Source organism: Dryobates pubescens, chromosome 9 (assembly GCF_014839835.1).
Source record: "Dryobates pubescens isolate bDryPub1 chromosome 9, bDryPub1.pri, whole genome shotgun sequence".
Taxonomy (NCBI): domain Eukaryota; kingdom Metazoa; phylum Chordata; class Aves; order Piciformes; family Picidae; genus Dryobates; species Dryobates pubescens.
The window spans coordinates 29,033,546-29,058,013 of NC_071620.1; the positions used below are offsets into that span (position 1 = coordinate 29,033,546).

The window sequence follows — 24,468 nt, forward strand, 5'->3', positions numbered from 1 at the left end:
TTCTGCTGTCTCTCTGGGGCCTGGGTTAGGGACACCACTAGGAATATCCCTGGTGTGGTACAACCTTCTGATTATTACCTATTATTGGTTATGCAGGTTGTCAGTAATGAGGTTGTGAAAAGAAGTCTACAAGCGATTAAAAGAGACTTCAGGGCACTGGGGCAATTGGTTGAAGGATCAGGAGCATAGGCAGTGTTTTCCTCAATCCCTTCAGTTAACAGTGATGAATACTGAAAGGAACAGCAAAACACACCTGATTAACACCTGGCCAAGAGGCTGGTGGCATCAGTGGAATTTGTGGATTTTTGATCACGGGGAGATTTACACAGCATTGGGCCTGCTGGTGATAAGAAAGAGATTCTTTCGCATGAGCTCGCAGGGCTCTTTGAGAGGGCTTTAAAGTAGGTTTGAAGGGGGAAGGTGCTAAAACTGGGCTCACTAAAGATGAGCCTAGGGTGGCATGCCAGTGTTAGGGGGAAAATTGATAGCCTAGCTCAGGTGCTACATTTACACCAATGCACACAGTACAGGCAACAAACAGGAGCTAGAAGGCATTGTGCAGCAGGATAGCTATGACTTAGTTGTCATCACAGAAACGTGGTGGGATGACTGTTGTAACTCGAGTGGTACAATGGGATAGGCAATGAAGGAATGGTTGTGGGGTGGCTCTGTGTGTTAGGGAGCATTTGGATTGTATAGAGCTCACCAAAGGGAGGGATGAAGCAAAATGTGCACTCACAGAGGGAGAATCTCCCCACAGGTACCTCAAATACATACACTCATAAAAAAGAGAGTGACAAACTCCCAGTCTAAAGGAGACAATCCAGCTGCCAGGCTGCTTGCTGTGTGGAGACTCCCTCTCTCCAGTGTCTTCCTAGTGGGTTCCATTTATACCCTGTTGAGGGTGCACTAGGTTGCAATTTCTTAATGAGTTGAAGGCTGAGTCCTCCAAGCAACACAAAAGCAAGGTCAGGCGTGGGCCCTGAGGGCTAGTTAATGTCTGCCAGGAGTCAAGCAGATCTTCATCAGTTCCTAGCAAGCCTCGGCCCTTTGTCAAGCTTTTTGTGCCTGTCAGGGCGTTTATACGTGTCACAATGGTTTAACACCAGACTTGGCAGTTAGGCAGCACTTGGACCCGAGCACCCCAGAGGTCGGTCCCAGCCAAAACGAGTCCGTCCCGACAGACTCCACCCCGCCCCGCCCCACCGCGGCAGGACAATGCCGCAGCCCCGCCCCGCCCCCGCGCCCCCATTGGCCGGGCGCCGCTCCGGCGTGACGTCATGGCGGGGCGCGGCGCGGCGCCTCATTTAAGGGTGTTCGCGGGGCGCGGCTGCTGCAGCGGCGAGTGCGGGAGCCGGGGGAGAAAGCGGAGGCTGGAACCATGCGTGAGATCGTGCACATCCAGGCCGGGCAGTGCGGCAACCAGATCGGCGCCAAGGTACGGGCGAGGAGGGGGTTTCGAGGTTTGTAGGGCCCCAGGATGTCTCCCTGCGGGTAGCAGCAGCCCTGGCCCCTAGCTGAAAAGCGACTCCGGGTTCTCAAAGGCACCGCGGCGCTGGTTGCCGTGGCTGCCGGAGGTAGGATGTGGCCAGGCTACAGTTGCTGCCTCCCCACTATAGGAGGGAACGGGAGATGCTCAGCGTTGCGGGTAAGCCCTTCCGTGAATGTGCAACGGATGTTGCCATCTTCTTGTGGTGGATGGAGAACGGAGCTGTAGCTGGACAATGGAAGACGAGCCAGCAGAGATAGCCTGTGAATTCAAGCTAGGAAAGAATGACCAGCTGCTGCTCTGCCCGTTGTAAACTCAGATGCTAGGGCCAGAGAAGCCCTTGAGTACTGACCTGCCTCAACATGGGCAGCTGCCTTTCTGTACAAAGGAGAGGAGGAGACTATGGGATATAGAGACCTGCCTGCAGTGGTGTGTGTGACTGGCACTAGGTGGTAATTGCTATTCTCCAACAATTTCTTCTAGTTCTGGGAGGTGATCAGTGATGAGCATGGCATTGACCCCACTGGCAGCTCCCATGGGGACAGTGACCTGCAGCTGGAGAGGATCAATGTCTACTATAATGAAGCTGCTGGTAAGCTGCTCTGATTTCACAGTACTCGTGATGGAGAGAGCATTGTCTCTCCATGAAAACACAGGGAGATGGAAGAGCACACAACAGACCATATGTGACACTGCTCTGGTTCTTCTGGCAGGTAACAAGTACGTCCCCCGTGCCATCCTGGTGGATCTGGAGCCTGGCACAATGGACTCTGTGCGCTCTGGCCCCTTTGGACAAATCTTTCGGCCTGACAATTTTGTCTTTGGTGAGTAATTGTGCAATGGAAGAATCTAAAAGTGGGAGGGGTCATGTTCATGCTGGGCCAGGTCAATGCCAGACCATCTCAGTTGATGTCAGTTGAGACAGAAGGAAGAAATTGTTGATACTGAAGGTGGAGACATACTGGCCAAGGTTGCACAAAGAGGTGGTAGATACCCAATCCCTGAAAGCATTCCAGGTCAGGTTATGTGGGGCTCTGAGCAACCTACTGTAGTTGAAGATGCCCCTGCTTACTGCAGGGGATTAGACTTGAGGACCTTTCAAGGCCCCTTCCACCCCAAATCATTCTACAATTCATTCAATGCTTATATGAACCCTATGGGGCAGGAGATGTGGTATTTTCTCTGTTGTTCCTTGGCTGCTAACGTAGCATGCTGCTCGTGGTCTCTTCCCCAGGTCAGAGTGGGGCTGGCAACAACTGGGCCAAGGGGCACTACACGGAAGGTGCCGAGCTGGTGGACTCTGTCCTGGATGTGGTGAGGAAGGAATCGGAGAGCTGTGACTGCCTCCAGGGCTTCCAGTTGACCCACTCTCTGGGCGGTGGCACGGGCTCCGGGATGGGCACCCTGCTGATCAGCAAGATTCGGGAGGAGTACCCTGACCGCATCATGAACACCTTCAGCGTCATGCCCTCCCCCAAGGTGTCGGACACAGTGGTGGAGCCCTACAATGCCACCCTCTCCGTGCACCAGCTGGTGGAGAACACGGACGAGACCTACTGCATCGACAACGAGGCCCTGTATGACATTTGCTTCCGCACCCTGAAGCTGACCACTCCCACCTATGGGGACCTCAACCACCTGGTGTCGGCCACCATGAGTGGCGTGACCACCTGCCTCCGCTTCCCCGGCCAGCTGAACGCCGACCTGCGCAAGCTGGCGGTCAACATGGTGCCTTTCCCGCGGCTGCACTTCTTCATGCCGGGCTTTGCCCCGCTGACCAGCCGCGGCAGCCAGCAGTACCGCGCCCTGACGGTGCCCGAGCTGACGCAGCAGATGTTCGACTCCAAGAACATGATGGCCGCCTGCGACCCCCGCCACGGCCGCTACCTGACGGTGGCTGCCATCTTCCGGGGCCGCATGTCCATGAAGGAGGTGGACGAGCAGATGCTCAACGTGCAGAACAAGAACAGCAGCTACTTCGTGGAGTGGATCCCCAACAACGTCAAGACGGCCGTCTGCGACATCCCGCCACGCGGCCTCAAGATGTCCGCCACCTTTATCGGCAACAGCACGGCCATCCAGGAGCTCTTCAAGAGGATCTCGGAGCAGTTCACCGCCATGTTCCGGCGCAAGGCTTTCTTGCACTGGTACACGGGTGAGGGCATGGATGAAATGGAGTTCACAGAGGCCGAGAGCAACATGAACGACCTGGTCTCTGAATACCAGCAATACCAGGATGCCACTGCTGATGAGCAGGGCGAGTTTGAAGAGGAAGGAGAGGAGGATGAGGCTTAGGCCCCCTGATATCAAAGCAACTTCTGTAAAGCAGGCATGTGTACTGAATAACTTAATGGTGGTGAAGCATGTTCTCTAGAAGATGTGTCCCCAGTGATCTTAGAGCTTGTGACTTTGACAGGTTTCTTGGTGTAACAGCCCTTAATCCCTGTTATTACCATGGTTTTGTCCTTTAATGGTAAGAGAGCATAAAGGCATGTATTCTAGATCATGTTTTCTTTCTTAGCACTTTATTGAACAAAGAACATCTATCTGGCCCACATGTAAGAACCTTGAAGACACATAGATCTTGTAGCGCGATGTGGTGTACTTTGATCCACTGAGGTTTATGTATTTTCAGTGTATTTTTCTCATATAAATCAGTGTTATTTTATCTTATGGGATTCAAGCCTACGTGTAGCTTGAATGAAAATGGATAGCCAAATAAAGTTCCTGAGGACTAAACACCTCCAGCCTATTACAGTTCACATCAGCGTAGGAAATCTTCCACTTCCCTGTTGAAGTCCTCTGCAAAGCGTAGGTGTAGGTTGTGCTTTCCTTCTGGCATGAGAAGCAATCTTAAGAGAAAAAAGAATAATCCAATGGTGACTATAGATCTGTATGCTGTGAGCATAAGTGGTTATTTGTTGTCTTTCCCGTGATCTTGGCTCCCCAAATGCAGAGCATCTCCAAATGAAGTACAGAACTCTTGCTTTAAGCAAGTCCACTCTCTCCCTCTCTCTGTGGTTCAGAATGTGAGCCCCACAGCAAGAGTAATGAGCACGTTGCTTGCCCTGCTTTAGGGCTGGTTTCTAGGAATCTTTCTGGTAGTCTGCAATGAAAATAGGATTCCAGAGCTCTGCATCCTGGTGAAGTATGAGTGTTTTGCCTCTTTGAGAGGTTGCACTGGGTAGTGAAGACACTGGAGAGATCACTACAGAAGTGTAGATTTTGTCACTACCCAAACCTAGTTAGTGCTTGAACTTTGTCTAGTCTTCCTGGAAAAAGACAATCCCAAAGTAAATTAATTAATTAGTTTAAGGTAAAAGGGAAGGCAGGACTTCTTCAGCTTAGAAGTAGCACGTGGAGAAAGTTCAACCTTTAATAGTGACATGAGCGTGAGAAGCCCAAAACACTACTTGCCACTGCTTTCCACCTGGGAAGAACTTGACACACCAGGTATGTACTTCTAACACTTCTTTAACACTGTTAGTCTGATTTCTGATGAGGACACACATTGAGGAGCATGAGGATGTGCAGAGAATCACAATTTATTGCCTAACAACTCCTAACAGTGTTTCCTTAGGAGCTCTCTGATACTGATGCAGGTTTTGTGATTTGCCTTAGCAGCTGGAGGGTTTCATAGTTCAGTCAAACTTAACAATGATTGGTGTTCTGAGCAGGGCATGTGGCAGTACTAACCAGCAGACATGGAGTCAATTACCTGCATGTGATTGGGAAGGTTTCTTGTTCTCATCTTTCCTGTGGTGTAATTAATTCCTATGAACATCACTGAGTTTTTCAGAATAAAGCAGTTTGTATACTCTGCATTCATAGTAAGGAGGTTTGTGCTCCTAATTATTTCCTCCCATGTTAATCATCACAGCGTTGTTAAGCAATAATACCACTCTTGAATTTGTGTGTAAATCCATGAGGAAAATTCAGCTGATGAAGCCCCACCTTTTTATAGGAAGCATTTCTGGGCTTTTCCAAGGAAGCAGATGGTGGCTCGAGATTTTTCTTGGTGATAAAGTAGCATCTCTCAGCAGAGTTGTACATTTATTCTTATTCTCCTTTTATGGAGAACACTGAAAATTCATGGGACTGTTGGAAAACCAAAATCCTTGAGGCAGCTCACAGTGACCAGGCAGAGCAGACATCAGTATCCTCTGCTTCTCTAGTAACTGGGAACCTCTGTTCATAGCATTTAATTTCATTTTACTGCCTAGCTGAATGGGATAGATGGGAGGTCTTTTGCAGTAAAAGGAATGCAATGGCCATCATAGAAGTAGTTAGCCTGTTTTCATAGAATCAGTAAGGTTGGAAAAGACCTCAAAGATCATCAAGTCCAACCTGTCACCCAAGACCTCATGACTACTAAACCATGGCACCAAGTGCCGTGTCCAATCCCCTTTTGAACACCTCCAGGGATGGTGACTCCACTACCTCCCTGGGCAGCCCGTTCCAATGGTGAACGACTCTCAGTGAAGAACTTTCTCCTCACCTCGAGCCTAAACTTCCCCTGGTGCAGCTTGAGACTGTGTCCTCTTGTTCTGGTACTGGTTTTGATAAATATTAGGGTGTTGTTCTGTGTCAAGTAGAAAAAGGAAAAGGATCTAGGTGGACAAGGACTTCAAGAAGTTAATTAAAACATTATTATATGGCAAGAAAGATCCACCTATGCTGTTTGCACTGCAGCTTGCTCAGGAAGTTTAGAATACCTCTGTCTGTGGCACAGACACCTTGTCCACATCCTCTTGGTTTTTACATTGTGGGTTTGAACTGCTTCATTTCTTCATCAATGAGTGATAAAAACGCCACCATAACTTACCGAGAGCCTTTGATGTGCTTATGAATGTATTCTGCGTGAGGCTGTGGAACCAAAGGGTCTTTCACTCCATGAATTATAAATGTGGGACACTTAATATCTGGCAGCAGCTCTTGGCAGATACTACCTAGGGAGAAAAATGAAGGTCATGTTTTGTTTTCAAACAGTAGGAAACACAAACTGCTTCTGCAGAAGGCTGTGATCTCCACTGGGTCCTAGCTATTGCCTCTTCCTTGTGGACAGCATGAAATTGACACAACTGTGTAATTAGGACTATAATCAATATCTCTTTCTCCAAAATGTTTTTGCTGAAATTGGCTTCATTAATGGGTACTTGCACAAAGGGATAAAGCAAATGGAGAACTTCTGCCCCACATTCTATAGAATGATTTTCAGTTGGAAAAGACACCTAAGATCATGGAGTCCAACCATTGTCTAACCCTACCAAGGCTGATGCTGAATCATAGAACTCTTGAGGTTGGAAGAGACCTTTGAGATCAAGTCCAACTGCTTGCCTAGCTACTGCTGAGCTACTATCACTAAACTACATTCCTTAGTGCTACATCTGTGTGTCCTTTAAATACCTCCAGGGATGGTGAATCCACCACCTCCCTGGGCAACCTGTTCCAATGCCTGATAATTTGTTCTGTGAAGAAATGTTTTCCTACTATCCAATCTGAACCTCCCTTAGCACAGCTTGAGCTCATTTCCTCTTGCCACTTTTTGCATGTGAGAAGGGACTGACCCCCACCTAGCTCCAGCCTCCTTTGAGGTATTTGTAGAGGGTGATGAGGTCTCCCCTCAGCCTCCCAGTTACCTCAGTCCTTCCTCATAACTCTTGTGTTCAAGGCCCTTCACCAGCTTACTCGCTCTTCTTTGTACACATTCCAGCTCCTTAATGCTCTTGCAGTGGGGGGACCAAAACTGCACACAATATTCAAGGTGTGGTCTCACCATTGCCAAGTAGAGGGGAACAATCACATCCCTAGACCTGCTGGCCATGCTGTTCTTGATGCAAGCCAGGAAGCCATTGGCCTTCTTGGCCACCTGAGCATGTTGCTGGCCCTCAGTCAACTCAATTACATCATGCTCTGCCAAGCAGCTCTCCAGTCACTCTTCCCCAAGCCTGTAGTGCTGCATGGGGTTGTTGTGGCTCACGTACAGCATTCAACACTTGACCTTATTGGATCTCATACTGTTGGCCTCAGCTCATTTATCAGCCTGTCCAGATGTCTCTGCTGAGCCCTTCCAGCAGAAGACAACATGCCTGCCCAACTTGGTGGTGTCTGCAAACTTACTGAAGGTGCACTCAATCCCCTCATCCAAATCCTTGATAAAGATGTTAAAAAGAACTGGCTGCAGCTCTGAGCCCTGGGGAACACCACTTGTAACTGGCCACCAACTGGATTTAACTGCCTTCACCACAACTCTCTGGGCCCAACCATTCAGCCATTTTATCACCCAACATAGCATGAGTCTGTCTAAGCCACATGCAGTCATTTTCTCCAGGAGGATGCTGTGGGAAACTCTGTCAAAAGCCTTGCTAAAGCCCAGGTAGATAATGCTGACAACCTTTCCTTCATCCACCACGTGGGTCACCTTATCATAGAAGGAGATCTGATTTGTCAGTCAAGACTTGCCCTTCATAAACCCATGCTGACTGGGCCAAATCATCTTGTCCCATGTGTGAAGCATAATGTCACTCAAGATGATCTGCTCCATGACTTTCCCTGGCACAAAAATCAGACTGCCAGGCCTGTGGCTTCCCATACTCTCCTTCCAGCCCTTCTTGTAGATGGGCATGTCATTTGCTAACCTCCAGTCCGTTGGGACCTCACTGGTTAGCCAGACTGCTGAAAAATGATGGAAAGAGGTTTGGTGAGATCTGCAAACTCCTTTAGCATCCTTGTGTGGATTTCATCTGGTTCCATAGACCTGTGTGCATCTACATGCTGTAGAAGGTCTCAAACCATTTCTCCATAGAGCATGGGGGCCTCATTCCCTTCCCCTTCCCTGTCTCTAGCTCAGGGAGCTAGGAACCCTGAGAACAACTATTCTTGTTACTGAAGACTGAGGCAAAGAAGGCATTGAGTACCTCAGTCTTTTCATCATCCTTTGTTTCCTCCCACATTAAAGGATGGAGACTTTCCTTAGCTCTCCTTTTGCTCTTGATGTATTTATAGAAACATTTGTTGTATTCCTTCATTGCAGTAGCCAGATTAAGTTTGAGCTGGGGTTTGGCCCTTCTTATTTTCTCCCTACAGTGTCTCATTACATCTTTATAGTCCTCCTGAGTGGCCTGCCCACTCTTCCAAAGGCCATGAACTCTCCTCTTGTTCCTGAGCTTCAGCCAAAGCTCTCTGTTCAACCATGCAGGTCTCTTTCCTCAACAGTTCATCTTTTGGGACATGGAGATGGCTTGTGCCTGTGCCTTTAAGACTTCCTTCTTAAATAGTTGCCAGCCCTCCCTGACTCCTTTGCCCTGCGGGATGGCCTCTAAAGGGATTCTATCAATCCACCTCCTGAACAGGCCAAAATCTGCCCTACAGAAGTCCAAAGTGGCTGTTCTGCTAACACCCCCCCCCCTTACTTCCCTGACAACTGAAAACTCTTATCATTTTGAGGTCACTGTTTCTAAACATCCTCCAACTGCTACATTTCCCACAGGTCCTTCCCTGATAACAAGCAGCTGACCCAGGAGGACTCCCTCCCTTATTGGCTCCTTCAGCAGCTGTGTTAGGAATTTGTCGCCCACCCACACAAGGAACCTCTGGGATGGTTCCCTCTCTGCAGTATTGTATTCCCAGCAGACATCCAGGAAGTTGAAATCCCCCACCAGCTGCTTGTAGAGTGCTTCATCAGCCTCATCATCCTGAATGGGTGGTCTGTTACAGACTACCACTATGGTGTCTGCCTTATTTGCCCACCCCTTGATTTCTACCCATAGACATTCAACCCCATCATCACTGTGACTAAGCAGAGGGGTTGGAACTAGATGATCCTTGAGGACCCTTCCAAGCCTAACAATCCTATGAGCCTATGATACTATGATTATACATATCCCTCCTTGTCATAGAGGGCCACCCCATCACCTCTCCTTCCTCGTCTGTCCCTTCTGAAGAGCTGGTATCCATCAACTGCAGCACTTCAGACACATGAGTTGTCCCACTACATCTCTGTGGATGCTACGTCATATTTGCCTTGCAGCACAATGGCTTTCAGTTCCTCCTGCTTGTTACTTGTGCTGTGTGCATTGGATGGAGTGTCTGACACACCAGAGGGTTGTGCTGTCATTCAACAAGACTTGGACAGGCTGGAGGGTTGAGCAGGGAGAAATTCGATGAAGTTCAATAAGGGCAAGTATAGAGTCTTGCACCTGGGAAAGCACAACCCCAGGTATCAGTATAGGCTGGAGACTGACCTGTTGGAGAGCAGGGAAGGGCAAAAGGACCCGGGGGTCCTAGTGGATGGAAGGTTGATCATGAGCCAGCAATGTGCTCTTGTGGCCAAGAAGGCAAATGGTATCTTGGGGTATGGTTAGTAGGTCGAGAGAGGTTCTCCTCCCCCTCTCCTTTGCTGTGGTGAGGCTGCATCTGGAATATTGTGTCCAGTTCTGGGGCTCTCAGTTCAGGAAGGACAGGGAACTGCTTGAAAGAGTCCAGTGCAGAGCCACAAAAATGATTAAGGGAGTGAAACACCTTCCTCATGAGGAGAAACTGAGGGAGCTGGGGCTCATTGGCTTGGAGAAGAGGAGACTAAGGGGTGACCTCATTCATGTTTATAAATATGTAAAGGGTGAGTTTCAAGAGGATGGAGCCAGGCTCTTCTCACTGATGCCCAATGACAGGACAAGAGCCAATGGGTGGAAATTGAGGCATAGGAAATTCCATGGAAACACAAGGAAATTTTTTTTTTCACTATGAGGGTGACAGAACACTGGAACAGGCTGCCCAGGGTGGGTTGTGGAGTCTCCCTCTGGAGATATTCAAAACCCACCTGGATGCATTCCTGTATGATCTGAGGTAGGTGATCGTGCTCTGGCAGGAGGCTTGCACTTGACAGATTTTATTAACCCCTTTTCTTGTATTTGCCATATCTGCAAATTTTATGTAATGTGTCCTGACTTTAATTCCAAGGAGGCCTCCTTAGGCTACCCCAGGACAAAACCTGCAGTCTGATAATTCCTCATCTTTCTTGGCCATCATTTCACTTCTCCCAGTGTCTGACTCAGTCAGAGCCTCTGGGTAATTCATCTCCTTGTTACATGTCTCCATGTGTCTTCAATTTTGGACACTCCAGCTAACAGTGTCTGAGGTATGCATAGGCAGTAAAAGAAGTCACAGCCAGAGTGTCACTAGCCTGGGCTTGGATTTAACAATAAAGTAGCTTTAAGGCAGAAAGGGTAAAATAAAATCAGGTCATAATTCATTACATGACTCCACTGGGAGAAATTCTAGTACCATCTTGCTGGTCCTGTGCAAAGCTCAAAGGAAAAATAGGCAATGAAGGAATGTTTTCCTTGTAGTGTGTGTCACCTCCTGTATTTCATTCCAAGAGCTACAGAAAAACATGCATTAAGAGAATTCCATCCTCCTTGGTTTATTTGTTTCTGCTTTTGACAAATTGAAAGCAATTTTCCACTGAATTAAAACAGAGCTCCAGTTATTGCTCAGAGTCTCCGTGGCTGCAAAAGTCTATGCAAAGGAACTGCAGGAATCTTCAGAGATTAACATTTAAAAATTATAGTGCCTAATTTAACTCCTTTTCTTTCTTTTTTTTTTTTTTTTTGGGTATATTTTGTATTTTTAAGCACCTAAGGTATGCCAGGAGAGTTTTTGAAAGGTGTTTTGTTAATTGTGAGATCTCAAAACCTGAACTTCCTTCTTTTTTAACTTGTTTTCTGCTAGGTTTGAAATAGTTCTTCAGCTCCTGCTTGCTGGAACTGGAATGAACACACCTCACTTTTGGGATATCCTAATGTCACCAACTACACTGAGGGAACAGAGAGGAGCTGGAGCAGAACCTCTCCTGCTCAGTCTGCAGGAAAGCAGTGTTTTAATGCTGTTTTGTGGTGGAATAAGAAGAGAGACACATCAGCTAATGCTTTCCATAAATGTGTTTTCCTCCTGTCCTTTGCTGGTTCTGTGAACCATCTACAAAGTAATTGCTTTATTCAAGAGTGTGAGTCAGACCCAGCTTTTAATGCCATGAACAGAGTTCCTTCCTTTACTGGCTGCTAGATTTTTATCCAGAACTGGCTACTCCTACAACTGCTGCAGTTTAACTCTACAAAAGCCTTACCGCCTGGCTTTTCAGCGAAGCGAGATATTCCATCTACCCAAGCCTCACAGGTTGTGGCAAAGTACTTGTGTCCATACATCTCTTCCAACGGTTTCTTGACCTTTTCACTCCATTTTGAAACATCTCTGATACCTACATAAAATGCCATGGAAATATGTTAGGTCCTTTACAGTAACAAGAATAGAATAGAATAGAATAGAATAGAATAGAATAGAATAGAATAGAATAGAATAGACCAGGTTGGAAGAGACCTTCGAGATCATCATGTCCAACCTATCATCCAACACTATCTAATAAACTAATCCATGGCACCAAGCACCCCATCCAGTCCCTTCCTAAACACCTCCAGTGATGGTGACTCCACCACCTCTCCAGGCAGCCCATTCCAATGGCCAATCACTCTCTCTATAAAGAATTTCTCCCTAACATCCAGCCTAAACCTCCCCTGGCACAGCTTGAGACTGTGTCCTCTTGTTCTGGTGCTGGTTGCCTGGGAGAAGAGACCAATCCCCACCTGGCTACAACCTCCCTTCTGGCAGTTGTAGAGAGCAATAAGGTCTCCCCTGAGCCTCCTCTTCTCCAGGCTAAGCAACCCCAGCTCCCTCAGCATCTCCACATAGGGCTTATGCTCCAAACCCCTCCCCAGCTTTGTTGCCCTTCTCTGGACACGTTCCAGCAAGTCAACCCGGGGCTCTCAACACCTATTGTGAGTAAGTTTTCAGACTGGACTGCAGATGTGTAGCTCAAACTTGAAACTGCATGGGATGGTTATAGGGAATTCGCAGTATGGAAAGGGGGTAAAAGAAAAAAGGAGTTTTGTGATCTCTGCTGGGGTCTCTCTGAGTTGCTGTCTTGTTACTATGGTCACAAGAAACAATAGAAAAATAATCACCAAAGGACAGGTCTTCTGAGAAGTAGTTGAGGAAACTGGAGTTATTTAGACTGGAGAAAAGGAGGCTGAGGGGAGACCCTCTTGCTTTCTACAACTTCCTGAAAGGAGGCTGGAGTCAGCTGCGGGTGGGGCTGGTCTCTTGTCTGTTGTAACACGTGATAGAATAAGAGGAAATGGCCTCAAGTTGTGCCAGGGAAGGCTTAGGTTGGATATTAGAATAAACTTCTTCACTGAAAGGGTTCTCAAACACTTGAATAGGGTGCTATCAGAGATGATTGAGTATCTGGAGGTGTTTGAAAGACACAGAAATGTGGTGCTGAGGAACGTGGTTTAGCACCAGCCTTGGTAGGGCTGGATAATAGTTGGACTTGATCCTGAAGGTCTTTTCCAAGCAAAATCACTCTATGATTCTATGACTCAGTCCTAAAACTTGTGATGTTTCTTCTTGGAGGGCTTGTGGGAGAGAAGCTACAGGAGATATCTTGTGTATAAAAAAGGGACTGTTTCATAACAATTCCCCTTTATGTCCTCCAGCCTTTTGCTCTGGCTCACGGATGGAAGCTCTTCCACGCCTCCTACCAGTACTGAGAGGAAGGAAGCTCTTACTAAGGCATTCCAGCAGGCTGATATCATGGTACGTTTGCCATGGTCTTATGGAAAACTGAGAACTCTACTCAGAAGAGTCCTGTGACTCATGGCAGGCTGGCTAAAGCTGTACAAATAAATCTGACATTCTAGTCTAATCTGACTTACCTAGTTTTCCCCCTTCAAATTTTCAGCACTGTTCACAAAACAGATATCCACAAGGGTGACTTGCACTGAACTACATCTCAGCTGCACAACTCTGTACAGCTAAAACCCAAACCAGTGTTGGCATAGCAGAGAACTTGAAAGAGACCTAAAAAGCACTGAGTCATCAAACAGCAATACATGCCACTACCAAAGCTTTTAATTGGTTTCAAATGAGAATTAAGGGAAGAAAGGAGGTGGGTGCTAATTAACAAACAGAACCTGTCCAGACAAATGAGAAAGGGAGCAGTGACTGAAAGGGTTTTATAACAGCAGCTGGTTGGAAATACGTTTGCTCACCCCAGGCTGGCTGCCGCTGAACAGGTGTTTCCCTTATAGAATCTACTGGCTTATCCTTGTGGTTGGCCTTAATCTAAGAAGAGGAGGGGGAAAAAAATGCCCTTTCCTTCCTATCAAACCCTTCACTGGAGCTGATGGTCCACTTATGAAAGGCTTGTGCTGCTGCTCTGAGCCTCATCATGCAGAGAGTGATGTGGAAAGCACCAGTCCCTGAAGAAACCACAGTTCAGCACTGCAGTGGGTGCTCAGTGTAAAATGAGACATTTTTAATTAGCATTGGGGTTTGTTTTTACATTTTAGATTGTTGTCTAATAGTAACTGATAGGCATTTCATAACTGTAGGAGAAAAACTTCATACATACAAAAGAAAGCTCTTCTACAGAGGTAAAAAGCGTTTTGCCTACTGAAGTACAAAATATGCTGCTACTACCACTTGTAATTCAGCTGAAGGAAGCAGTCAGATTTCACTACTGGTCTAGATCAAAGTCCAGCTGATTAAATGAAGCTATACTGGGCTACATTTGCTGTGAGCCTGCGTGGCTAAGTCCTTGAATTTCTGGTCTCAAAAGGAAATGAGGTCTCTCTATGAGTTAAATACCAGGTTTTGCTGTTTTTCTTTAAAGTGACAAATGGTCAGGTTCTGTTTCATGTGATTGGAATAAGGATCAGAAATCCCAAGTTTCTTTGCCTTGCAAAGGTTTTGTAACCACAGTAATTAACTTGAAAGGAATGCAAATTAGAAAGGCATCCTCAGAGATTTACTTGAATGATTCATTTGCTCCCTGAACTCAAATGGTAAGTTATGAGCTTGTTTTCTTACTCTCTATGGATTATATAGGCCCCAGAGGCAAAAACCATTGTGTGTGAGCTCAGTGATTTTCTATGGACATTGCTTGAAGGTCAGTCAAGATGTGAGAATAGAAATCAGGCCTGGGGAAAATAATATTATTTGCAGTTTATCCTCATGAATTTGTTACAGCAACAAAAAATTGACTCTCTGGAAACCACTGATAAGCTCTTCTAGCTTTTGCTTTTCAGTGGTGTAAGGTGGTAAGGACTTGTTAAAAGGACTGTTGTATTACCCTGAAGTAGTTGTTAGGGAGTTTCTCACTGTGACGTAAATCATAGAATCACAGTCAGGTCTGGGGTGGAAGGAACCTTTAAAGGTCATCCAGCCAAACCTCCCTGAAGTCAGCAGGGATGTCTTCAGTCACAGCAGGTTGCTCAGACCCCCATACAGCCTCACCTGGAATGTTTCCAGGGGCATTTACCACCTTTCTGGGCAGCCTAGGCCAGGGTCTTATCACTCTCAGTGTAAAAAACATCTTCCTTACATCTAGTCTAAATCTCCCTCTTCTAGTTTAAAACCATCACTCCTTGTCCTGTAACAACAAGCCCTGCTAAAAAGTCTGTCCCCATCTTTCTTATTGGCTCCATCAAACACTGAAATGCTGCAGCAAGGTCTCCCTGGAGATTCCTCTTCTCCAGGCTGAACAACCCCAGCTCTAAGCCTGTCCCTCTCCTTAGGAACTTCGTGAATTTTGTGCCCTGCTACTTTAGGTTTGTTGTGTCCTCAGCTCTCCAGTTAGATGTGACATGGCTAAGATCCCCAGGTCAAGAAGAAATGAAAGTAATTCTTTTAGGGTAAAGTATTCAGATTGTACATACCATTATAAATTCTCACATCCTCTTGAGTAACGCTGGCGTTTGCTCCCCAGACCACCAGCTTGTGGATGAGAGCTGGATACCTTGCAGCTGCAATGAGTGCTGTAATTCCACCATCACTCCAGCCCAGTAGAGAGAACTTCTTGAAGTTCAGTGCCTTGATTTGTAGAAGAAAGTTGTAAGTAAATCATCTCCTGGTTTTATGAGCAAATAACAAGCACTGGAATTTGTAGTATGGAAAGGGTGTGAAAAAGGGAGTTTCACGATCTCTGCTGGGGTCTCTCTGAGTTGCTGTGTTGTTATTATGGTCACAAGGAGCAGTAGAAAAATAATGGAGAATGGGTCTTCTGAGGAGCAGCTGAGAGAACTGAGGTTCTTTATTCTGGAGAAAAGGAGGCTGAGGGGAGACCACCTTGCTCTCCACGACTCCCCAGAAGGAGGTTGCAGCAAAGTGGGGGTTCATCTCTTCTCCCTAGTAACAAGTGATAGGATGAAAGGAAATGGCCTCTGGTTGTGCCAGGGTAGGTTTAGGTTGGACATAGGAAAATTTTCTTCCCCAAAAGGCTGTCCAGTCCTAGAACAGGCTGCCTAGGGCAGTGGTGGTCTGCTTGTAAACCTATGCTCAAGTGAGAGACAACCTTTATCTCTTTCCTGATTTTGGCTTCTTCTTTGGTATGAGGCTCACTGTAGCAATGCTCAATACTGGATTTCACTCTGCTATGCCTTAATTACAAAACAGAAAACAGGTAGGAGAAGGAAAAAAGACATAAGTAAGAGCTAACAGCAAGGAAAGAGAAAAGCTGATCACAAATTTGCCCTGGTCTTGGCAAGCTGCAGAAGCTGGCAGCAATGCTCCTAAAGCTTAAGTTTTTGCTGTTGCCTACTGCCAACAGCAAATTATGGATCTCAGAGTGTGCTGATGGCTGGAAGAGCTGATTAAAATTCTTGTTCTTCATGACAGGTTATTTGCCAATGCTTCAGCTGAGATCTGTTTGCCTCCAGCACTTCTCTTTACTAGTCATTATCCTGATGCATTCTTTGAGTTGTCTCAGGATGCCTTTCCAGCAGGAGGAATTTAATTTAGCCTTTGGAGCCTTCCAAAAGCCAATGCAATGCAAGAGATGTGTTGGATATGGCACACAGGTTTGGTGGTTTTCATCTTGAATTACTTATGGTACAAGCCTCTGCCTAACACTGCCAATATCCTGAGGGCAGGTTGCACAGCTCAGTTCTGGGGGTGGATTTTGTGCTGCCTTTGCCCTGTGAGCGAACCAAATCTCTTTGGAGATCCATCCATTTGTCTCCTCCATCTAGGCCTGTGTGAAATGCAATCAGATGATCACATACATTGTGACAGAAGTAGCTTACACCAGTGAGTTGCAACACAACAGCACTCTGTACTGTGTGCTTCAACTGGAGCACAGGGAGCATATCACAAGTAAGGGCTGCAGCTGATCTACAAAATCATGGAGAAGCCCAAGCTCATCCTTTTCCTGGGACAGCAGCTCTGAACATCAAGAACCTCTTAAATATCCACACTAATTATTTCCATGACTGTTTTAATGCTGTTGGCCTTTGCAGCATTAGGCACTGATATGGAGTGAACTTATTTGCAAAGTGAGCTTATTTGCATGATATTCCTTTTATGTCAAGCAAGCTCCTTCACAGAACATGTATGGTGATAGAGAGCAGTGTCACCAGCGTCATGGTGCACAGTTTCAGCCTGAGTTACTTCATAGAGACCTTGCAACACTTTCAGCTCCTGCAGAGACAGAGTCATCTGAAGGAGCCTCTGAAGCCACCTACATGGAGGGTTGTTTGGCTCAGTGTAGGCCACATGATGTATGTAAACAGTGCATTGTTACAAAGCCCTTGTCAGGAGTGATGACTGGAAATTCTAGTTGGGATGAGTCTTTTAGGTTATGCTAAAATGATTTGTTGTTAGATACTTCTATCAATCACAGAATATCCAAGATCATCAGGTCCCAGCTGCTAACTCAGCACTGCCAGGTCATCACTAAAGCACATCTCTCAGCACCACACCTACCTGGCTTTTAAATCTTTCGAAGGACAGCCATTCCACCACCGCCCTAGGCATCCTGTTTGAGGGCTTAGCCACTCTTTCAGGGAAGAAACTGTTCCTAATGTACAATGTCAGCCTTCTCTGGTGCAACTTGAGGCCAGTTCCTCTAATTCTGTTGCTCCTTATCTGGGAGAAAGAAACTGACTACCTCCTTGCTACAAGCTTATCTCATAAAATACAATGTCTCATTATTTTTGGCAGCTTTTGAGGCGGGCAGGCTGCTACCCTGATGGACTGGAAGCTACATGGTTATGTGCTCTCTAGGGACAGCTCTGGTTTCTATGTTGCATTTATTAGGATTGGAACAGAGGCAGGGATGGGGGTTACAGCCATTTACACACAAAAAAATTGTCACCTATCTCTGGCAGCATCTTTATTTTCTTTGTTAGCAAGGCAAAAGAAATTGATGATATACTGTGCAGAGAGATTGCTTTTATGGTTAGAGGGCAAAACTAGGCCTTAATCCTGAGTCTACTGTCAGATTTACTTTGTTTTGCTATGCAGAACACTCAAGGAAGGCTGCATTTGCAGTTTCAAAGGAGTTTCTGCAGGATTGCTGCTTGTTACAGAAATATACAGAAATAATAACAATTCCAGCCTCATCTGGAATGGTTCCAGGGATGGAGCATCTACTGCCTCTCTGGGCAACCTGGGCCAGGGTCTTGCCACCCTCACGGTAAAACATTTCTCCCTTCTATCTCATCTGAATCTCCCTGTTTTAGTTCAGACACATCACCCCTTGTTGAATCACAACAGGCCCTGCTAAAAAGTCTCTCCTCATCTTACAGGCCTCTTCAAGTACTGAAAGGTATGTTTTCCCCACATCCTTCTCTAGGCTAAACAACCCCAACTCTCTTAGCCTGCCTTCGTAGGAGAGGTATAGAATAGATTTACCTGCATAACATCCACAGCATCTTTGGCATCCCGCTCAAAGAAATCTGGAGGGAAGTCTCGAGACGGAGGAATGGACTGTCCATAGCCACGAGGATCCCAAGCAACTATGGTAAAAAGTTGCTTATTCAGAGACTTCAGCTGTGGTCCAAAATCAGTTTGGCCGCTTCCTGAAACATCACCAGTTTTTTGTTACACCATGAAACATACATAATGTAGCACTCACAGAATCATAGAATGGTTTTGGTTGGAAGTGACTTACTGGGGCCTGGAGCTGAGCTTTAAATACTTCATTGCTGAGGGGACAGTAGTGACAGCTAAACTTGTGATTTCTCCAACGTGCATGCTACCAAAATTAGCCACAACCGGATGTTTTCCTGATGCAGAACAGCTGCTTTTATCAGTGGCTTAAGCCTTCAAAGGATTAAGAGCTGAGGTACTCCAGTCAGTGGTACTAGATCTCTACAAACACTCACATGAAGGTAAGACTGCAAGTCCTTTCTTATTTGCATTATGGTCATGTGATAATTTTATCACCTTCTACTCAGGTCACAGAATCATTCAGGCTAGAAAAGACCTTTAAAATCATCAAGTCCAACATTAACTCAACACTGTGAAGTTCATTGCTAAACCATGTCTCTCAGCACCCCATCTACACAGCCCTTAAACCCCTCCAGGGATGGCAACTGCATCATTGCCCTGGGCAGTCTGTTCCTGGGCTTGACAGCCCTTTAAGGGAGAAATTGTTCCTTGTGTCCAACCTAAACCTTACGTGTTACTAAGGAGAAGGGACTGGCACACACACGCACACTCCCCCTACTCCTGGCTCCAACATCCTTTCAGGAAGTTGTAGAGAGGGAAGTCTCCTCTGAATCTCCTTTTCTTTGGGTGGAACAACCCCAATTCCCTCAGTTGCTTCTCACAAGACCTGTTGTACAGATGCTTCACCAGCTTTGTTGCTCTTCTCTGGACATGTTCCAGCACCTTGAGGTCCTTCTTGGAGTGAGGGATCCAAAATGGAACCCAGCATTTGATGTGTGGCCTCACCAGTGTCCTGTACAGAGGGACAACCACTGTCCTAGTCCTGATTGCCACACTGTTGCTGATGCAGGCTACGATGCTGTTGGTCTTCTTGACCATCTGGGCACACACTGGCTCATCTTCAGCAGGCTGTGTTTTCTCAGGGCTTTTTCTCATTAGAAAGAGAAACATCACTCCTAGTTTAGTCTAGTTTACAAATAATCTAGAGACTAATTAATTCTCTTGAGCTAAAATCATATAGCTGGTTGCCATGACATTTCTTTTTCTGTTAACACTGTAAGTAGTGCACAGTAATAGTGAACACTTAGTACAAAGGGAAGAAGCAGGTGACAGCTGGAACATAAAGCTTACCTTGCCATGCTGCCCAAAGATAATAAACCATAACCTTAATAATGGTAAAGATACTAAGCCTAACTAGTACTGTTTGTAATAATCCTAATTGAGCAGTAGTAATGTGCACCTAATGAAAATAATATTACAACTGGTGGACACCATGAGCCAGCAACGTGCCCTCGTGGCCAAAGCTAATGGTCTCCTGGGGTGCATTAAGAAGAGTGTGACCAATAGGTTGAGGGAGGTTCTCCTTCCCTCTATTCTGCCCAATGAGGACACATCTGGAGTACTGGGTCCAGTTCTGGGCTCCTTAATTCAAGACTAGGAAGTACTAGGGAGAGAACAGCAGAAGCTACAAAGTTCCTGAGGGAACTGGAGCGTCTCTTTGAGGTGGGAAAGCTCAGAGGTCTGGGGCTGTTTAGCCGGGAGAAGAGTAATCTGAGAGGGGATCTTCTCAGTGCTGATCAAGAGCTAAACAGCAGGGATAAAAGTATGGGGCCCGACTATTTTCTAGAGGTGGTGCCAGAGTGGTTGTAAACTCTCCTTTTCTGGAGAGGCTCCAAATCTGCCTGGATATTATAATCCTGGGCAACCTTCTGTGCGTGACCCTGTTTAGCAGCAGGGTTGTCCTAGGCAATCCACAGAAGTCCTTTCCAACCCTCACCAAGTGCTGCATTATGTCTGTTAATTCACTGGGAACACATCTAGTTTCTAAAAAGAATCTGTAATTCAGTCCCTGTGTCAAATGGAGCAGACCTGATATATTTAATGTTCTGTGATTTTGCACCTTGTTTAGCTGATTGCCACATGTGCTGGACATTCCCCTTGCACATGTAAGTCCCAAAACGTGGGTGACTGTTACACAAATCAAGACTTTGCACAAAAGGTGCTCAGTGAGATAAATTAAGTCTTCAAATGCTGTGAACTAGTTGAAATAATTCTGCCTTTTCCTCTCCGTGCAGCAATCTTTTAATGCCAAAGTTGCACACAATACAAAACAGTTTTGTGCACTCAGGCTTGAGACAGGCTGTCAAAAAAGGTGGTTGCTCTACAAAGACAAGACAAAATCTCCAGACCTAGCATGCCAGGGAGCAGAAGAACTGCATGGCTTCCTTCTCCTGTCTGCTGATAGTGCAGGTGGACTCCGTTCACTTGGATTTTGGCAGATGTTACTGAAGTACTGATGGGGAAAGAGAAAGGGAAACAGAGTTAATTCTCATTCCTGCATGGTCACTCAAGGAATATGGAATAATCACTTTCTCTAGATATTAATGACAACACAATGAGATTTAAATGGGTCACTTGTCTTTTGTGAGTGTATGGAAGACTAAATAAAATACTTGTCAGGAGCAGAGAAATACTCAATTAGAATGGAATAGAATAGAATAGACCAGACCAGACCAGACCAGACCAGGTTGGAAGAGACCTTCAAGATCATCGCGTCCAACCTATCAACCAATCCAACCCAATGGTCCAAATTGTGACCATTTGTGAGCATTTGTATTTAGGTTTCACAATGCATCTAAATGACTTAAAGGGGGGGGGGGGGGGAAGTCTTGACTGAGATATAAGGAGAACATAAAAGCAGCTTTAGGTGGCTATAGAAATGCTTTGAAAGAAATCTAGTAGACAAGAAACCTCATTCTGCCTCAGCAGAACTTCTGAAATTCCGGTGTTCACCTTATAATGTGGAAAGGCTGAGAAATTTATGGCTTTTTAACCTAGAGAAGACTGAGAGGGGATCTTCTGAATGCTTATCAGTAGCCAGAGGGTGGGGAGCAAAATGATGGGACCAGACTCCAACCTCCTTTCAGGTGAATGTAGAGAGAGAGGTCTCCCCTGTGCTTCCTTTTCTCCAGGCCAACCAACCACAGCTCTCTCAGCCACTCCTCAGAATATTTGTGCTCTAGACCCTAGTTCTCAGTTCTCACCACAGCAAATGAGCACCTTGTTCTTACTAGATTTCATAGGAATATGTGATTAACTGTGTTTAAGTAGGTAAGTTGTTGTTCTATCAGCCAGTGTCTCCCACCTTTGAGAAAGGGAATAGGTAAAAGGAAAGGAGACCAATGGGCTGCAATGGAAACACATGTAATAATGCAGTAACAACTAATATTATTTAAGTAATATTAAATACACAACATTATACTCAGCTCATGTAGTGATTTTTTTTTCTTGTATTCTGATTCATAATTGCCCAAACCACTCCCAGTTTCAAACACACCAGAAATAAATGCCACCTTGTTACCTGTTCTTACCTAAGATTACCAACACCTAGTTTGAACCGACAAAGGATGTATATTCTCTTTTTCTAGTTCAGATGCTGGGGGATTTTTGTTTGTTGGGTTTTTGTTTGTTCATTTGTTTGTGCTATTTTACACAATTCTACATTTTTGGAGGTTAATTATTAACGGCAAGAGCTTGAGAATTTTGCTGAGTTTGTGAGAAGCTTTTTTGGTCCTTTTGGATTGTGTCTCGGTGTAAAGTCCAGTGAAACTGGGAGCTTAACATAGACAGCATTTTCAACTCTTTCTGGACTAAGAGCTGGGTATTTCAATGTCATGAGAAAATGGCTACAGCTAAGATAGATTTGATCTTCCTTGCAGACTTCTGAAATAACTTCAGGAGTATTCTCAGCATGATGACCTTGCTTCTGTGAAGTTTTCTTAAAGACTGTATTGGTTGGCATGATCACAAATGATGTTAAAACCCAACCCACTGTTCTGTAACTGAAATAGTAATGTTAAAGTTTAAAGCTCTCCAAGAAGTGCTGGATATGTACTGTCTAGGTTTATCAAGACAGCACAGATGCAGAATAGGCAGATCTATGAGGACACACTGAAAGAGTCAGGACTATTCAGTCTGGAGAAGAGAAGGCTCTGAGGAGACATTATTGTGTCCTTCCAGTACCTTAAGGGGGCCCACATGAAAGCTGGTGAGGGACTTTTTAGGGTGTCAGGTAATGCTAGGACTAGGGGGAAAGGAAAAAAAGAGAAATGGGTAGATTCAGATTGGATGTTAGGAAGAAGTTCTTCACTACAATGGTGGTAAGACACTGGAACAGGTTGCCCAGGGAGATGGTAGGAACCAAATCCCTGGAGGTTTTTAAGGCCAGGCTGGATGTGGCTCTGAGCAACCTGATCTAGTGTTAGGTGTCCCTGCCCATGGTAGGGGGGTTGGAACTAGATGATCCTCGAAGTCCCTTCCAACCCTAACAATTGTATGATTCTATGATCTTGTACTGTGTCTTACTGGAGGCCACACTCAAGCTCATATTCTGTAGCAGCACATCTTAAACTGGGAACTACCTTTCTGTTCCAGCAGCGCTACAATACAACCTAGTTTTTATCCCTGTGTGTGTGTGTGTAAGATGGTATTATGTCTGTCTTCCTTACTAGGATTTGCAGAATAAGCAGTATTATATATTTTATATATGTCTTGGCAGCCCCCAAGAAACACCATCGCAGGTGTCAGAGGACATTCAGGGACCTTGCAGGGGGAAATGGCAGAAGGGAGGGTGGCAGACACTGACAGAAGGGGCCTTACAGGGGGAAATGGACTGGGAGAAGGAATAGTGACAGACACTGACAAGAAAGGGCTGTGGGGCTTACACAGCTCCTTGCCGCAAAGAGAAAGCATCTAAGGAAAAGGCTTCTTCCTTCCCAAGCCAGACCAAGCTCCTCAGCCAACTGCAGAAACAGGTTACCGTCAGCATCCCCACCTTGGCACCCTCACAACTGCTAAATCACCTTGTTCACCGCTGTCCCGTCCCTCCGCCCCCGTCCTCTCCCCCTCCCCCCCCTTCCTCCCCGAATAATGACACCACTTGGGCCTGTCAGATGTCACCTTCCGAAAGCTGCGGGCTGATGGAACGGACGATGGAGCAGGGCAAAGAGGGGTAAGGAAGCGATTGTGAGTATTACCCGTAGCAGGCGGCCGGTCCCCGGGATTTGAGCGGCGGCTGCAGCAGCTGCAGCGCCCGGAGTGCCCGGCACAGGCCCGTCCGAACCATTTTGCCTACTAAGGCCACCCCGGCGGGGAAGGGGAGGGGAGAGCGGAGAAGCGGCAGAGGCCGCCTCCGCCACTCCTCCTCTCCCCCTCCCTTGCCCGCCGGGGCTGCCGCTCTGTCCTGGCGCTGCCAGCCCGCACGCTGTCCTCGCTCTGATTGGCCGCCGGCGGTGTCACTCGAGACAGGACGGCCATTATTTGGGGGCGAGGCTTTCGCTTTCGTCCCGCCTCCCTCCTCTCAAGTCGTCTTCCCCACAGGCAGTGTGACCCTTGGTCGCAGCTGCGACACCCGGATGGGAAGGGCCTGGCGGTGCTGGCAGACAACAGGCTCCCTATGAGCCAGCAATATGCACTCGTGGCCAAGAAGGCAAACAGTATTCTGGGGCACACCAAGAAAAATGTGGCCAGATGGTCAAGGGAGCTTCTCCTCCCCCTCTACTCGGCCCTGGTGAGGCCACATCTGGAGTGTTGTGTCCAGTTCTGTGCTCATCACTTCAAGAGAGACTGGGAACCACTAGAGAGAGTCCAGCAGAGGATATGAAGATACTGGTGGGACTGGAACATCTCTCCGAGGGGGAAAGGCTCAGACACCTCAGGCTGTGTAGCTGTGAGAAGAGCAGACTGAGAGGGGATCTTCTCAATGATGACCAATAGCAAAAGGGTGGGGGACAAATGGATGGGGCCAGACTCTTTCTGGTGCCCAGTGACAGAACAAAGGGCAGCAGGCACAAACTGGAACCCAGGAGGTTGCACCTAAACATGAGATAAAACTTTGCTGCGAGGGTGCTGGAGCCCCAGAACAGACTGCTCAGTGAGGTTGTGGAGTCTCTTCCAGAGAGATTCCAAACCTGCCT

General features: G+C 46.5%; 2 protein-coding genes across 2 annotated transcripts; one reads left to right on the forward strand and one right to left on the reverse strand.

Annotated features, from left to right (window-relative positions):
• Nucleotides 1–1,339: 1,339 nt before the first annotated feature.
• Nucleotides 1,340–4,234, forward strand: LOC104303198 (tubulin beta-1 chain). The gene is made up of 4 exons (XM_054164349.1): nt 1,340–1,438; nt 1,973–2,081; nt 2,203–2,313; nt 2,724–4,234. Exons 1-4 carry the CDS (start codon nt 1,382–1,384, stop codon nt 3,782–3,784), a joined length of 1,338 nt encoding a protein of 445 aa, XP_054020324.1. The 5' UTR covers nt 1,340–1,381; the 3' UTR covers nt 3,785–4,234.
• BPHL (biphenyl hydrolase like) lies at nt 4,233–23,649 on the reverse strand. Its single transcript, XM_054164350.1, has 7 exons — nt 23,530–23,649; nt 20,683–20,786; nt 18,236–18,402; nt 15,262–15,415; nt 11,613–11,744; nt 6,315–6,438; nt 4,233–4,341 (listed from the first exon to the last, which is right to left on the reverse strand). Exons 1-7 carry the CDS (start codon nt 23,616–23,618, stop codon nt 4,254–4,256), a joined length of 858 nt encoding a protein of 285 aa, XP_054020325.1. The 5' UTR covers nt 23,619–23,649; the 3' UTR covers nt 4,233–4,253.
• Between the last annotated feature and the right edge of the window lie 819 nt (nt 23,650–24,468).